The following is a 14,048-nucleotide window of genomic DNA, read 5'->3' as shown; positions in this document are numbered from 1 at the left end:
AGAAGACCAAAAAAAGCAAGAAGCCTCGCAGTCGGTCTCGCAGTCGCCGGTAGAAATTGACAAAAATCCACGATCCGACCCATCGGATAGAAAAATAGATTAAGATAAATAAAATAATGCATACGGAGCTGATTCAAATCAAGTTATTAATTATTTGCAGAATGTCGATGGAGACGCATGGTCATTTTTAGATGCATGATGGAGACGCATGGTCGTTTTAAGATGCGTGTTTTAAGATGGCGCTAAATTATGTAGTATTTTATTCTCTTGGTATTCTGCAAATCACCTTAAAAGTAATATTATCATGAAACGCAGTTTTTATTAATGGGAGCTACTATCAAAGCCTCGCTCTACCCATAAAATAACAAAATTTTACACTAAATGGATTTGCTTTTGTCAGTAAAATTGTAAAAAAAAGCATATGATCGGGTTTTGCCCTATAGTGCAGATTCGTGTAACGATTTGCCGTTTGTGCCACATCCGGCTTTAGACAGACGATCGTTCGCTGGGGAGTTATGTCCGTGTATGTAACGACCCACGAATCCAGCCATCAGGTCGGGCGAGACGGTTTTAGGATCGTTACGCCCAAAGATTAGTACTGTGCAGAGCAACGAAACCAGTATGGTGACGGCCGCTCCAAGGAATGTATACCACATGTACGACACGCGGAACAGTGGAAAAATGTCACTAAAAATTAAAAAAAAACACTGGTTGAAATGCTCACAAATCTGCATACTTCTGCTTGTACTTACTCGGTCGTATAAACGCTCGTGCTTGTGGCGTTTACCAACGACTGATCGAACTCGTAAGTGCAACCATCGACCGACATCTGCTTGTGTGGGAACACTATCGTGCCGGTTGCAACCCAATATTGTGCCTTCAAGCTGAGCCAGGACATAAATATCACCCCGACGATGCCACCGGTGAGAGCACTCTGCAAAGGTGTGATAAAAAATATTAAGATGGAAAAGTGGCAGTGGATTTATGTGAATTTTAGCAGCACTTACTTTAGCTTCAACCCACGGAATGAGGATACCGATAGTGAATGTGCCTAGCAGCGGTCCATTCGTAATCGCTTCCAGGCTCATCGTGAGCTGTAACACAGTGCCCATCTTTTCGACCACAAACACGAGCGCGGCACAAAGTGCGCCGACACCAACGACAACCGACCGCATGATCCAATTGATTGTCCGCTGTGAGAGAGGTTTGCTGACGAACGGCTTGACAAAGTCCTCTAGTATCACCGCCGACATGGAGTTGAGACAGGTCGAGAGTGAGCTAAGAGCCGCACTGAACACACCAGCCACGAACAACCCCGGAAGCCCCGGAAGGTCCCGCAGAATGTCCATCACAAACAACGGCAACAGTTGATCTTTGGCGCGCGCAAGCTGTAAGTCAAAGTGACGAAAAAAGTCGTCATCATCGAAGGGAAGGAAAACAATGTAATAGAAATTGCCGTTTGATACCTTGGTTGTGAGTGGATCACATTGTTGATAGGTGGCGTATATCAGAAGCCCACAGTAGCTGCACAATGACATGAGCAGACACACACCGAACACGAAGATCCAGAGGGCTCGTCGTCCTGCGGCCACTGATGGCAGCGATAAGTACCGCTGGATCATATTTTGGCTGACGGCGTTCGTCTGCAGCCAGTAAACGAAACCACCGATCAACTGGGACCAGAACGTGTGCCGAGTGGTTGGATTGATGTCGAAGCTACGCTTGACAAATGGAAGAAAGCATAAATATTTGTTTGATATAGGGCCACGTGTTCCCCAAGCTAAGAACAGCATAGTTACTTAGGTCGCTCCAGTCGTCCCGTGTTCCAAGCACTTCGAAACACCACATCCGATCCGCCAAGATCGATCGTGCCCTTAACGGCCACGAGAACCAGCGCACCGAACATAGAAAACGTTTGCACCACGTCGGTCCATACGACGGCTTTAAGGCCACCCTGTAAGTGGGATGAGAAATTAAAACAATGTGTTGCGCTGGACACACTGCAATCGCAGAACCTGCTAAGAACAGAGATGAAGATAAAAAAACCTACCACACAGGTGTAGAACACACAAACAATGCACACGATGGGCGTTATAACGTGGATGTTCACTCCCGTTACTACCGGATGCAACAGGCACACATTGGACAGGGACAAGATGTGTGTAGTACAGTAAAAAACATGAAAGAGGAAGCATAAGATGCAGCATGGTTAATCGATCAAGTGCATACAAATTCACTTTATTCAGGGATGACGCGTCATATAGTTTCAATTACCTTGATTAAAAGCAAGCGCCGGCACGTAAATGACAATTGGAAGATAGCCGATCTAGACGGGACAGTAAGGAAGATATTTTATTCGAGTTTTACATAACTTATTTTAATCTTCGCTGTAACTTACATTCATGATTGTGAACATAATCGACCCGAACATTCGTAACCGACGATCGAAACGTGTCTCCAGGTACTGAAATTATGACATTAAGATAATTAATCATCATATGGCATGAGTTCTCTAACGGAGACCATTAATGCACAGTTCCGACAAACTTCCAGACGAATGAACTGTTTTTTTTTATGGATTACTGTAAGTGGAAATCTTCAGAATATGCAGGCAACAACGAAACAGGGAGCGTAGGCGTTTACTTTACGATCTCATAAATACTGCTCGAGTAATACGGTAATGAATGGTTTATTCATCTAACTGCGGCAAATTGGGGTCTTTTCCTACTTCCCTTGGCTCGTAAAATCCTCTCAACGGACGTAAAAACGTGATGGACGTCCCGGTAGCGATTCTGACAAACACCGCCGGTCAATTCGCGTAAACGAATCACGAGGGGTCCCGGGTCTAACATGGTTTTAAAACAATCCATCTAATTGAGTGCCAACTGTCGCAGTATGTTCCACTCAAGTTCTCGTGCAGCACATGGCGCAAGTCGATTGAGGACCCACACACGTGAAAAATCAAATATCGTTAACCCACGCGACCGATCCGATCGATCCTCGCAACACATTTCAGTTTGTTGACAAAGGGAAGAGAATAGCGCCTTTTAGGGACGGGCGATCATAAGGGTTCATGAAAAGGGCACACTTTCACTATTTCCGTCATGGCACATGATCGTACAATTGTCCCCAAATGTCAATGTGAATGGTGCTGCTGTTTTGGGCGTGCTTTGGTAGTATAGTACATGGTTGCAGGAGATACTTCTGCAATTCATATTTGCATTGGATCATAACCGTCAACCCTAAAATAGGCTGCTTATTAAGATTGATGGGATTCGCCCCTCGCTTTGGGTGTTAGGATGTTCTGTCTCCCATTCAAACGCCCCTGTGCAGTGCGCAAATCGAAAAAAGGTCCAATTTTAAATTTGATTCAATTAGATAATCATCATCCCGTGTCGCATTGCAGGCCCGGGGATTACGGTGTGGTCCAAGAACATGTCACACCGGGAGAGAATCGGCCACAGCGAGGAGTACATGTGTTCTTCGGCATGAATGGTCGATTCAAATGATTCACCGGCAACTTATTATAATCTATTTCACGTCCACCAACCACTTCTCACCTCGTATGTCGATGTAATGTTGAGCTTGTGGAACACGGGAAGATAGATAAATCCCATTACGAATCCCATCAGCGTTACTCCTAGCGCCACGTACACGTACTGGATGCCGAAGGAGTACACTTCTGTAGGGAGACCGAGCAAGGTGATGCCAGAGATGAAGCTGGAAATTCGTAAGTTCCGTGTTTCGTTAGAACACCTTCTACCTAGTAGTGGGGTCACATCACCATCAGACCTCACCTGGCGATGAGGGAGAGAGCGATCGGAAACACCAACATCGTCCGACCTCCCATCAGGTATTCCGATTCGGTGTTCGGTTTACGCTGCACGAACCCGAAGTAAACCCCAATCAGGATGCACAGGAGCAGCATCGACACGAACACCAGGTAATCCGGCCACGCGAACCGCCTCATATGCTCGACGATATCCTCCAGATCCGTCGCCATGGTCGCTGGGCCGTGGATTCGGATGTAGCACTAACGCACTCGCACACACACTCACATACGCTAAGGATGCACACCGGATGCTGCAAGCGGAAATCCCACTGACGGTGTGCATCGGCCCAGATGGACGGGCACACCTGGTATAGAAGCTGTTAGGAAAGTATGCGATCGCTTGGCGCGCAATGCTCGGTTCTCGCCCACGAACAGCTGGCAACTGTGGGCCACCCTCGGTAGTGGACAGAGATGAACGCGTGCCAACCGGACGGCCGGGAACGTTCGACACTCGGTCATTCGGTTATTCGGCGAGATTATCACACAACTACGATATCACGGTCGGTGGGATTAAGAACGATCACGACCTGCTTGCCTGCACTTGTACGTACCACATATGGGCATGTGGTCGTGGTTAGTATATCTCGGGACCACGATGGATAGGGAAGAGTCGCTTTCGCGACGTCTGCGGTCAGCCGAAGCCCATCCCATTAAACCGTATTTGCTCCGACTTGGCGAGAGCACGTGCTCATGCCAATGCAAGCCGTTATAGGGGCGTTCGTGGCGGTAAAATGCGGTTCAAAAGCAAACTCGACGTTGCTTTCGCCATGCTGGTTCGTTCATTCAACGTTTAGTGACTGGTAGGTTTCAGAGATGATCTCCTACTGGCATTCGTGGTATCTCTCTTATCTATCGTCTGTTGAACGAACAAGACTCAAGATTTTCGGACACGAATATAGGAAAAGACTGCATATCAGTTACTGCTCTTGTGAAGTAGTGTTCTTGCTTCCATTCATTATATTCATACTGGCGTCGTAGTACATAACCGGAATTAGCATCGTTCGCTTAACAGAATTACGTCCAATTGTACATCCACATCCAATCACGCCTCTCGGACGATCTAGTCTAGCGTATCTAGCGAGATTTTGATGCAAGGTTTGGCAAGTTGTTACGTGGGACAAGAGTGGAACGCATGCATGTTGCCGGTGTCTACAATGTAACCGAGCTGCGGAAACTTGCCAGAACCTGTGTGCTATTACACATTTCCACCATGAAGGTCAAGGGTAGCTGTTAGAAAAAAACATGTGGTTATAACAACTTTATGCAGGTTTTGATGATATGCAGGCAAATGGGGAGATGGTTAGTAGCAGTAAATTACCTGTATGGATTCGGTGTCCAAACACTGGTATTATTTTAAGTTCATCGTTCGGATGTGTTTTTGTGAATGGAGCTGAAAATTACACGCTTTCCTCAACCCATAAAGGAATGAGGCGCATTTAGAGACGAAATCTGGCGGTTTGCTCGAGGAATTTGAATATACGGCATTGCAGTCTGTCGTCGGCGTGTCTGCACCTGGCTCGCAGCGTGAAATACTAAATCAAATGCATACTAGTGCTAGTATAGGTATTGCTTTGGGCAAAGGAAGGGGCAAACTTGACATGATGCCAGATAGTTTATCGGCATGCCTTGCTCACTTGCCAAGAAGACGGTTTGTTCTATAGTTCGACAGATTCACTTTCAGCATCGTTCGAAACGACGCGATGCAGTGCATTTTCGACAAGGGAAGAAAAGCCATACTCATAGACACGTTTGTGATACCAAATCGTAAGTGCAACACCGTCTAACGGGTACAGAGCGTACAATCATCTCACAAAAAAACAATAAAACAGAGGCAAGCATGTTTAGTTTGCGGTTTAGAACCAACGCAGATTATAATGTGTAGTGTTTGCAAGGTTGTTACATTTTGTTAAACGATAGTTTTACACTTCCGAGATGCTTTACCATCTGGCGTAATGCGATATTGTTTCCTGTCTAAAAATATACTTCCCTTTCTTTGTCGGCCTCCTCTTCTACATCACTAAATGGTACAAAGCTACGTACCATTACCGAACCCAACAATGAGAATGTGGCCGTGTATTGATCACGTACATTACTTGTTCTGTCCCCTCTCTTGAAGACGCATGTTTCCAATCAGCTCCGGTTCACCTGGACTTGCATTGGCAGCAGCGGCGCCCAAGGAAGAGGAACTATCGGTAGCTAAGCTGTCAACTGCGTTTAGGCTGCGCTCGTCAGTATCATCGTCCTGTCCACCGTTCTGCGGAAACGCGTCCTCTTCTTCATCGTCCGGGAACGTGCCGTTGGAGTTCAACAACGTCGAGGACGGTTGCGATAGGGTTGAGTTGGAATCGTCACTATCATAAGTAAGCGCCACCGAAGCAAAATCCCGCTCCGTAGCCGCTTCGCTGTCCAATTGTGGGAACGGTGCCGCAGCTTCCTGATCGTTGTAGTATGGCATATAATGGTTCTGGAAGGTTTTGTAAAGCGTCGGTCCACCCGATGCACTGTCGTCAGTGACTGCTGTCCATCGGCCATCGAAGCGAGGCTGTAGTATGGATTTGTACTGTGTAGTTTGGTGTGACGCGTTTGTCATAGTTTTGCCATCTCCATTGATCGTGCCTTGAGACGGCACATTAGAGTAGAAACGGGTTGACGTAGCCGGATTATCCGTGGCCATGCCACTGTATGTACGACTGCCGTTGGTATGAGACTGGCTGGAATAGTTGTACGACCGACTCGAGTACGTACCAGACGTTGATGGGGACGAGTTGAGGCTAATACCCGCAATAGCGAGATCTTCCATATTTACTCTCCCTTGACCTGCACGAATTTCAAGTCTAGAATTCAATAACAAAATGTTAATGTCTACAAATTGCTGCTTGCATTACTGCAACTGAAATATGAAAAGAGTACATAGGAGTTCCATAAAAGAAAAAAAATGGTCACCTTTTATAGTTATGATCCACTGACCACAACGGGGGCAGATGTTTCGGTCGCATGGTACGAAGAAAATGTTCGCGCCATCTTCGTTCCAACTGACTTAACCCTCCCGGGATGTTCTTGAAGTAATCTACTACACGTTCACCATGTGCACAGTACAGTTCGTTGCGCATAGATATATCGACGTTGCTATACTCTTCCAGTAACTCCACGGTCAGCTCCGTTATTCGTTGTTCACTTTGCAATTCTGTCGGATTTGCATCGGTACCATTCTCTAAGCCATTCAGCAAGAGAAGCAGTCGCTCCTCTAGAAATTGCCGACGTTCGGCAGGGATTTGCGATGCATTGTACAGAAGTGCTCGGGCCGCTTTCCGAATTTCCGCCATAGCTTCGATACGTATCTCCTTGGAACCGTTCTTCTGTCCCGAGAGGGGAGCTTCACAAAGAGTAGCCAACTCCTGCCGCAATCGCTCGTCGACAATGTTGCTCCTCTGGTGACAATCCGCACACAGTAGCAAAACATCGTGCGAAACATGTTCCTTCATCACCACTGTGAAAGTGCAGTCGCAACAAAGTTATCAAAAATTTCTAGCGATGATTTTTTACCCACACTTACCGGGAAAGTGTCGACGGTAGTCCCGTGGAACGATATTCTTTCGATTGAAGCTCTCCTGCGCTCCGCACACCACGCAAATGTTTTCCTTAACCTGCTGATAGTACTTGCCAGCCTCATCCACAGCCCGACCGGCCGGTTCGAAGCGCAGCCGTACGGTATACGGCGCCTCACACACGAGTTCCCCTAGTTCCCGCTGGACGTACCATTCCGCCTTACGACGATCGCACGTACACAGCAGCTCACCATCCGGTGCCTGCATTACACAGTTATGGTAAAGTGGCTTCGTGCGAGTCGAATGGTATCTTTTGTTCGGTTTTTGATTACTAACAAGAAAAAAAATTATATTATTTACGATTCGTAGAGCAGACAAGGCGGAAAACGGCTACGATTCGTAGAACAGAAAAGGGGCCTACTTTTGTGGAGTGAGAAGTTTGGCTTTTGCTTTCGAACTTCCACCTGCCTTCAACTTGCGACTATTGTGCGGTTGATCCATGAAACAGTCCATTTCTTCCAGAACCTGTTCCAGTACAACTTTCCGACTGGTCCACGGATAACTAGAAAAGTATAGATAACAACATAAAGAAATAACGACTAGTATATATTTAAAGCAATTTTTGTTTCTTCACTTACTGTGGCACCAGTTTAAAGGAGAGCTTTTTGAACAACTCCACCGCCACGTGAGCGTCGCTAGCAGCATACTTTATCTGACGATCGGACAGTTCTGGTGACTCCCAATCAGAGCATCGAACTTTCCAATGTTTGTCCAACGTGATCCCCAGTACTTCATTGGCCAAACGTGCGATTCCCAGTGGTTCTAGTCCCGCTCGTTCGGCCATAAACCGCAAATCCAGCGTGCTTTCTACCTTCAAGCGATAGTCATCACGCAGCACGCGAGCATCCTCATACGGCGAAACGCCTACTTTAATAATATTGTCGTCGTTGAGTAAATCATACAACTCTTGCGGTATCCTGTTAATCGTGCACAAGCGTATTAAAGCGCAGAGGCCACGGTGTGAAGCCAGCTGTAGTAGCGCTACTGGGCGTCGTTTACCCTGGTCGCTCACCCATTCGCAATCGAATCCGAGCACGTTGTACTCCTGACAGTGCCTAAAGAAATAAAAAAAACTATTTTTATAACACTGTGGAAAATGGTTTAGTCCGGTTGAGGTTGTTACTTCTGCAACTTTTCCACAATCGTCCGGCAATCGTGCGTCGTGTTGATAATGTGCACTTGCTGTCCACGAAGCGGGTCTCTTTGGTTCATTGCCTTGAGCCGGCTCATGATGCTGCTGCGGTAACGTGTAAGCACGTACAGTACACCTACACCGACGGCTGCAATGACGGCAGTAGAGACCACGGTTTTCTCCCGCTGGGTCAACATTTATAACCTCCCCGGTCGGTCAGCGGACCACTAATGTTCCCAACATGAATGTATTCTTTCCTCTTTCTATTTGTTGATGAATAATTATAAGAAAAACGTCGCAGTTCCTTCTTCTGCTGCGGTTATCACAAACGCCTCGAAGTAAGGCTTGTGAGTCCGCTGCGTAACACAAACGGACGGTCCGTTTATCACAAATTAAGTTAAATATTAAGCGAAATGTTAACTATGGGTGCAGGGTGACGACTTTAACACAATAGCACCTTGAAAATACAAAATTTTCTAAACTTCTTCAAGAGAACCTTGGGCGCAGCTCATGTGAATTGGTGTGTTTTGCCAATGTTTTGACATAAATTGATCTGCTCTAGTGTAACAGATACATAAGTCTATGTTGAAATTTTATGACTTTTATTATCGCTGATTCAACTATAATAAAAGGAAAAAAACATATTACTTTGATTCAAACTCATGAACATTTTTTCTTAAACCAAATACTATCAGAAATAAAATATAATTTGATCGTACCGCTTTTTTAGAAACTGCATTGAACGCTTTCGCTGTTGCCTGACATTTGACGACGTCTCCGTCACACTGACAACATTAAATACAACCCTCACCGGGTCGCTGTCTAATTTGGCTCTTTTCGTCACAAGTTTTCGCTCGTTCCGGACGCCATTACAGAATGGGTAAACCACGTGGAATCCGTACTGCCCGCAAGCACATTCGACACCGGCGCGAGCAGCGCTGGGCCGATAAGGACTACAAAAAGGCCCATTTGGGCACCCGCTGGAAGTCCAACCCCTTTGCCGGAGCGTCCCACGCCAAGGGAATCGTGCTGGAGAAGGTCGGCGTCGAAGCCAAGCAGCCCAACTCCGCCATCCGCAAGTGCGTCCGAGTGCAGTTGATCAAGAACGGCAAGAAGATCACCGCGTTCGTGCCCCGGGACGGTTGCTTGAACTACATTGAGGAGAACGATGAGGTGCTGGTTGCCGGTTTCGGTCGTAAAGGTCACGCCGTCGGTGATATTCCCGGAGTACGATTCAAGGTGGTGAAGGTGGCTAACGTTTCGTTGTTGGCTTTGTACAAGGAGAAGAAGGAGCGTCCGCGTTCGTAAGCCGCTGTTGTTGGGAAGGACGGCGTAAAGGCAAGCCCAGCGGCAATGGCTCTTAGTGGCCGTGGCTTTCTAACCAATGGGTGTTTTAGATCGCTGAAAACCGCGGGCGTTGCGTGAACATGGAGCAAGGATCGTAATGTAAGCCAAGTGCGGAAAGGAACAGTATGCTACAGAAATACAAGTTGCCTGGAAGGATCTTGTACCTCACCAAAACAATGTATCGTGTGTGATTTAATCGTTGTTGTAAAGTTGAGAAAAAGTAGCTTTACTATCGAAGGACTCTTTATCTTGCCTCATGCTATTGTTTAGTAAACCATATGAAATGTAAACAATTTCTAATGTGTGTCGTTACAGGTACCGTACTGCATTTGCATCATGATAAATGGCCATTGCATAGAAAGGAAATTGCATATACTGAATTGCCGACAACTGTTTACTAACAACGTCCTTTTTGTTTTCCTTTGCTAGGAAGAGCGCCTTTGTTGTTCCACTTTTTGTTGCCCTTTTTTTATGTCCTTTGGATATGATCGGATCAGATAGTTCTATATCAAGCGATATTCATCCAAACTAGCATACATTCTACGTACTTGTTGATAGCCAAAACAATATATCCTCTGCTTCTTATTTCTGGTTTAAAGTAAAGGTGAAATGTTTTAAATTAAATTTAAATTTGCTTTACCTACGATAGAGGATAAATCGTAGTGTGAAATAATGTAAATATTCTTATTCAATTATTCATTTACTTTTTTAGCTTATTTAGTTTAATGCATGTTTATTTCAGGATAGTTAAGTTTACTTTGGTTAGTCTAATATGAACATCAAAACAATGCAGTAAACAAGGAACTGATTAGAGGTATTTAAGGTCAATTAAATTTTATTCGTTAGCATTAAATGAATTAACTGAGCTTTTACCCAGTCGTATCGATTTGTACTGAACATTATATCCTTGAAGTAATATCGTGTTGTTGACATCAATTCAGAAATATTCAGTGTTGTCCAGTGCCTTGGAGCAAAACATTTCCAACTCCTTATTAGAAATTCAATATTCCGCATACCCACTGTGCATACCAAGCCCGATGCATCGGAAAATTGACGTGTTTGACGTTAAAGAAAATTTTCCACCCTGTCATGCACTCAAGCTGCGACAAGACAACAGTTTGAGACCTACACGCCACGTCGCATTTGCCTTTTTTCATTTTTGCTGGACACAGCTACACAAATCCCGAAACGATTGTGATAAAAAAACAACAGAAACGTGTACAACTACGGTCAGTGTGTCTGCCCTACGCACCACGTCGCATTTGGTACTAGAAACGCGAGAAGATAGGCAAGAAGCGGAGATCTAGCAAACACCCAGCATAGTAAACTACGGTAAATCCGCCTTCGGTTAGTTCGCCTATAGCTTATATTTTAGTGGGAATTGGCATGTTTTTCCAAGTAGAGTGCACCCAGACGATTCGTTCTGTATAGTTAAGTTGAAGTGCTCATCCCGGTTTCGTTCGTTCCAGAGTTGCATTGTTTCTATGCTAGAGCTTTGATACGGTTAAATATTGAAGCTTTCGTGAGTAAGAAAAACAATATAGGCGTGTTAAATCTTCACTCCTACTACGTTCAATAATATCTCTCTGCTACGTGCCACCACGTTGCATTCGCTTTTCGCTTCAAGAGTAAGCAGATAAGCAAGAGATGGTGGAAAGTGGTACAGATCCGTAGTCGATATAGTGAAAGCGCTGTGAATTGAGAATCGTCTGGATGCCGTTTAGACACGTTCACGTTACATTCAGTTTGGGTTGAATGGTAATTAATAATTACGACATTCACTAATACCACGTATCGTTTTCCCCTTCCCGTCACACCAACAGGACTGGTCCATCGGCTGCTGCAACCAAAGCATCTCAGGAACACAACATTTCTTGATTTAGGTAAATGGCACTTCGAAACTTGCTCTGAATCTTATGGAGTATGGCATGCCACATTGCTTTATTTTCTTTCACGTCCACCATTTCTAGTGCATTTTATCGACACAAACACCTCAACCACAAAAAATGGCCCCATCACAGCGAATCCGTATCGCCAACGAGAAGGCTAGCAAGAACATTACCCTGCGTGGCAACGTGCCTAAATCGTCGAAAAACAACGAAGAAAAGTACCCGGTTGGACCATGGCTGCTGGCGCTGTTTATCTTCGTTGTGTGCGGATCGGCGATATTCCAGATCATTCAGTCGATTCGCATAGCATAAAATAGTGAACGATCTCCGACTGAATTGCCGACAACTGTTTACTAACATCGTCCTTTTCGTTTTCCTCTGCTAGGAAGAGCACCTTTGTTGTTCCACTTTTTGTTGTCCCTTTTTTATGTCCTTTGGATATGATCGGATCAGATAGTTCTATATCAAGCGATATTTTTTTAACGTAAAGGCTCCACTTTTGTCATACGCATAAGCATCGTATTCATGATGGCTTGATATATGTTTGTTGTACATTTACAGTTTTTGTTTGTAAAAATATGCTATGTAACTTTACTTTTGAAGGTTCCATGCACTGACTGATCTTTTTTTCCGTACGCGTTTCTTCCCGATCAGCAACTTTTGCAACCAAGCTCCATAGCTCGTGCGCTCGTTTTATACGCAAAGAAGTGCAAGTAGCATCACACCTAGACGTAGAGTCGTGTAGATAATGTAAGTTTTTTCCTATGATTCCCGTTCTTGCCTTTCCGATTCCGCTTGAGAATCGAATGCCGGAATGCCTTGTGGCCGAAGTGATGGTAGATTCACAACCTCGACAAAACCTTTTCGCACAATTTTGCGCCCTCGGGAAAGTTTTAATCGCCAACACATGGACACAAGTAGGGGAAGCGCATTGAATAGATAACAGATCAAAATTCCAATATCTCTCGTTCATGCAAGAATCTATAACACGCCAGGAGGATCAGGACAAATGATGATAAACTTCACACAATACGACTCTGGGCCGCTGGAAAATGAAAAAAGAGTATTGAACATGGATTCCTACAGGAACATTGATTCAAATAATCGGTTTTACATCGTAATGTACGCTATGTTCTCGGTGGAGATATTGGGAATGCAAACATAAAAAAGCAAGCAAGGTGTGTATATGAGCGAAGGAAAAGACCAAAATGTTGCTTTTTGACCAACGTTGAGCAGACCGTGCGTGGGGTAACACATGTGGATACGCAAAACTCAACAAACAAACGAGAAACACGTAAAATAGATACCCTCACTACACTCAGATTCCTTTTTCGTATAAATTCGATGGGAAGAAGAAGCGTCAATCGCAAGGAAATTGAAGTATATACATTAAAGAAAATGAAAAAGAAACTGACAAAACTAATTTGGTGAAAATTATATATTATCAATGTGAAATATAACTACTCGTTATTTCCCTCTACTAAAGACATCCGAAAAATACCAACGTTAGAATGCGAAAGTAATCTTTTAGACCGTGCGTCAAAGTCGGCTCGATAAGGCATAGCGATATTTTTGCACTTTTGAGTATTACGTCTCAATCCTCGTCCAGGTGTTTCGATGGGAACTGAAACTTCTTTTAGCAACTGATGGCGCAGTATTCAACGTGGGTTCGTTATCACCGCTCATGTCGTTGACATTGAAAACATATGAGCTTAATCAGAGCATTGCGCAGTAACAAGTATAAGAGTATTGACTCCATTAATGATTGATTTTAAACAGCTTGGAATTGTCAACCGAGCTTGTTAAATGAGAGCATGCATTATCGTCAGTTACAAACAGTAGAAAGCTTAACTATGTATAAAATTTGGTTTAAACAACATGTAGCTAATGGACGTGTGGAGTTTAAGTAAAATGTAACAACCTGTAATTTGTTGTAAGCACAAAATATCTCATTTTGATGTGAAGCACAATTTACGCTTCTGAAATAATTGTGTTGTTTTTCAATTGATGTTTAGCATGCTACCGTAACGATAATGATGTGATGCAGCGATTCAAAAAAAAAGATTTATCGTGATGCTGTACGAAAGGAATTTCCAAATATTTCTCATTGTTTGCTAGCAAAGGTCTTATATAGCTTTTGACAACGCTTTATACAAGTCCTCGATAGTATAGTGGTCAGTATCCCCGCCTGTCACGCGGGAGACCGGGGTTCGATTCCCCGTCGGGGAGGAAAATTCTTTTTT

General features: G+C 44.5%; 4 protein-coding genes and 1 non-coding gene across 6 annotated transcripts; 3 read left to right on the top strand and 2 right to left on the bottom strand.

The window, feature by feature from the left end:
* Nucleotides 1-293: 293 nt before the first annotated feature.
* LOC128730486 (sodium-coupled monocarboxylate transporter 1) lies at nt 294-4,003 on the bottom strand. Its single transcript, XM_053823537.1, has 10 exons — nt 3,798-4,003; nt 3,561-3,720; nt 2,399-2,464; nt 2,275-2,326; nt 2,051-2,118; nt 1,800-1,954; nt 1,467-1,716; nt 1,008-1,388; nt 753-934; nt 294-687 (listed from the first exon to the last, which is right to left on the bottom strand). Exons 1-10 carry the CDS (start codon nt 4,001-4,003, stop codon nt 438-440), a joined length of 1,770 nt encoding a protein of 589 aa, XP_053679512.1. The 3' UTR covers nt 294-437.
* Nucleotides 4,004-5,682: 1,679 nt separating this feature from the next.
* LOC128731421 (exonuclease 3'-5' domain-containing protein 2) lies at nt 5,683-8,766 on the bottom strand. Its single transcript, XM_053824541.1, has 6 exons — nt 8,561-8,766; nt 8,016-8,492; nt 7,799-7,939; nt 7,386-7,708; nt 6,776-7,319; nt 5,683-6,666 (listed from the first exon to the last, which is right to left on the bottom strand). The coding sequence occupies exons 1-6, from the start codon at nt 8,764-8,766 to the stop codon at nt 5,922-5,924; spliced, it is 2,436 nt and encodes an 811-aa protein (XP_053680516.1). The 3' UTR covers nt 5,683-5,921.
* Nucleotides 8,767-9,416: 650 nt separating this feature from the next.
* Nucleotides 9,417-10,085, top strand: LOC128721634 (40S ribosomal protein S23). The gene has a single exon (XM_053815407.1). It carries the CDS (start codon nt 9,446-9,448, stop codon nt 9,875-9,877), a length of 432 nt encoding a protein of 143 aa, XP_053671382.1. The 5' UTR covers nt 9,417-9,445; the 3' UTR covers nt 9,878-10,085.
* Nucleotides 10,086-11,116: 1,031 nt separating this feature from the next.
* Nucleotides 11,117-13,259, top strand: LOC128721904 (stress-associated endoplasmic reticulum protein 2). Of its 2 annotated transcripts, none has more exons than XM_053815706.1 (3): nt 11,117-11,248; nt 11,740-11,799; nt 11,887-13,259. In XM_053815706.1, the coding sequence occupies exon 3, from the start codon at nt 11,923-11,925 to the stop codon at nt 12,115-12,117; it is 195 nt and encodes a 64-aa protein (XP_053671681.1). In that variant the 5' UTR covers nt 11,117-11,248; nt 11,740-11,799; nt 11,887-11,922; the 3' UTR covers nt 12,118-13,259. The 2 variants fall into 2 exon arrangements, with proteins under 2 accessions (XP_053671681.1, XP_053671682.1); XM_053815707.1 differs by having other exon boundaries at nt 11,145-11,263.
* A 703-nt stretch (nt 13,260-13,962) lies between these two features.
* On the top strand, nt 13,963-14,034 carry Trnad-guc (transfer RNA aspartic acid (anticodon GUC)). Its single transcript has one exon. It is a non-coding gene; the product is annotated as a tRNA-Asp (tRNA).
* The last annotated feature ends 14 nt before the right edge of the window (nt 14,035-14,048 follow it).

Source organism: Anopheles nili, chromosome 2, assembly GCF_943737925.1.
Source record: "Anopheles nili chromosome 2, idAnoNiliSN_F5_01, whole genome shotgun sequence".
Classification (NCBI taxonomy): domain Eukaryota; kingdom Metazoa; phylum Arthropoda; class Insecta; order Diptera; family Culicidae; genus Anopheles; species Anopheles nili.
Note: the sequence above shows the minus strand (reverse complement) of the source record. Positions and strands in the feature narration are given on the sequence as shown.

Bases quoted from the DNA above. Each gene is read 5' to 3' on its own strand.
- LOC128730486 (XM_053823537.1), bottom strand. From the start codon at position 4,003: ATGGCGACGGATCTGGAGGATATCGTCGAGCATATGAGGCGGTTCGCG. The intron at 1,389-1,466 runs GTATCAAACGGC...TTTGACTTACAG, and splicing joins GTGATCCACTCACAACCAAG to CTTGCGCGCGCCAAAGATCA. The intron at 935-1,007 runs GTAAGTGCTGCT...ACACCTTTGCAG, and splicing joins TTCCGTGGGTTGAAGCTAAA to AGTGCTCTCACCGGTGGCAT.
- LOC128731421 (XM_053824541.1), bottom strand. From the start codon at position 8,766: ATGTTGACCCAGCGGGAGAAAACCGTGGTCTCTACTGCCGTCATTGCA. The intron at 7,940-8,015 runs GTAAGTGAAGAA...ATACTTTTCTAG, and splicing joins TCCTTTAAACTGGTGCCACA to TTATCCGTGGACCAGTCGGA. The intron at 7,709-7,798 runs GTAGGCCCCTTT...TTTTCTTGTTAG, and splicing joins AAACTTCTCACTCCACAAAA to TAATCAAAAACCGAACAAAA.
- LOC128721634 (XM_053815407.1), top strand. From the start codon at position 9,446: ATGGGTAAACCACGTGGAATCCGTACTGCCCGCAAGCACATTCGACAC.
- LOC128721904 (XM_053815706.1), top strand. From the start codon at position 11,923: ATGGCCCCATCACAGCGAATCCGTATCGCCAACGAGAAGGCTAGCAAG.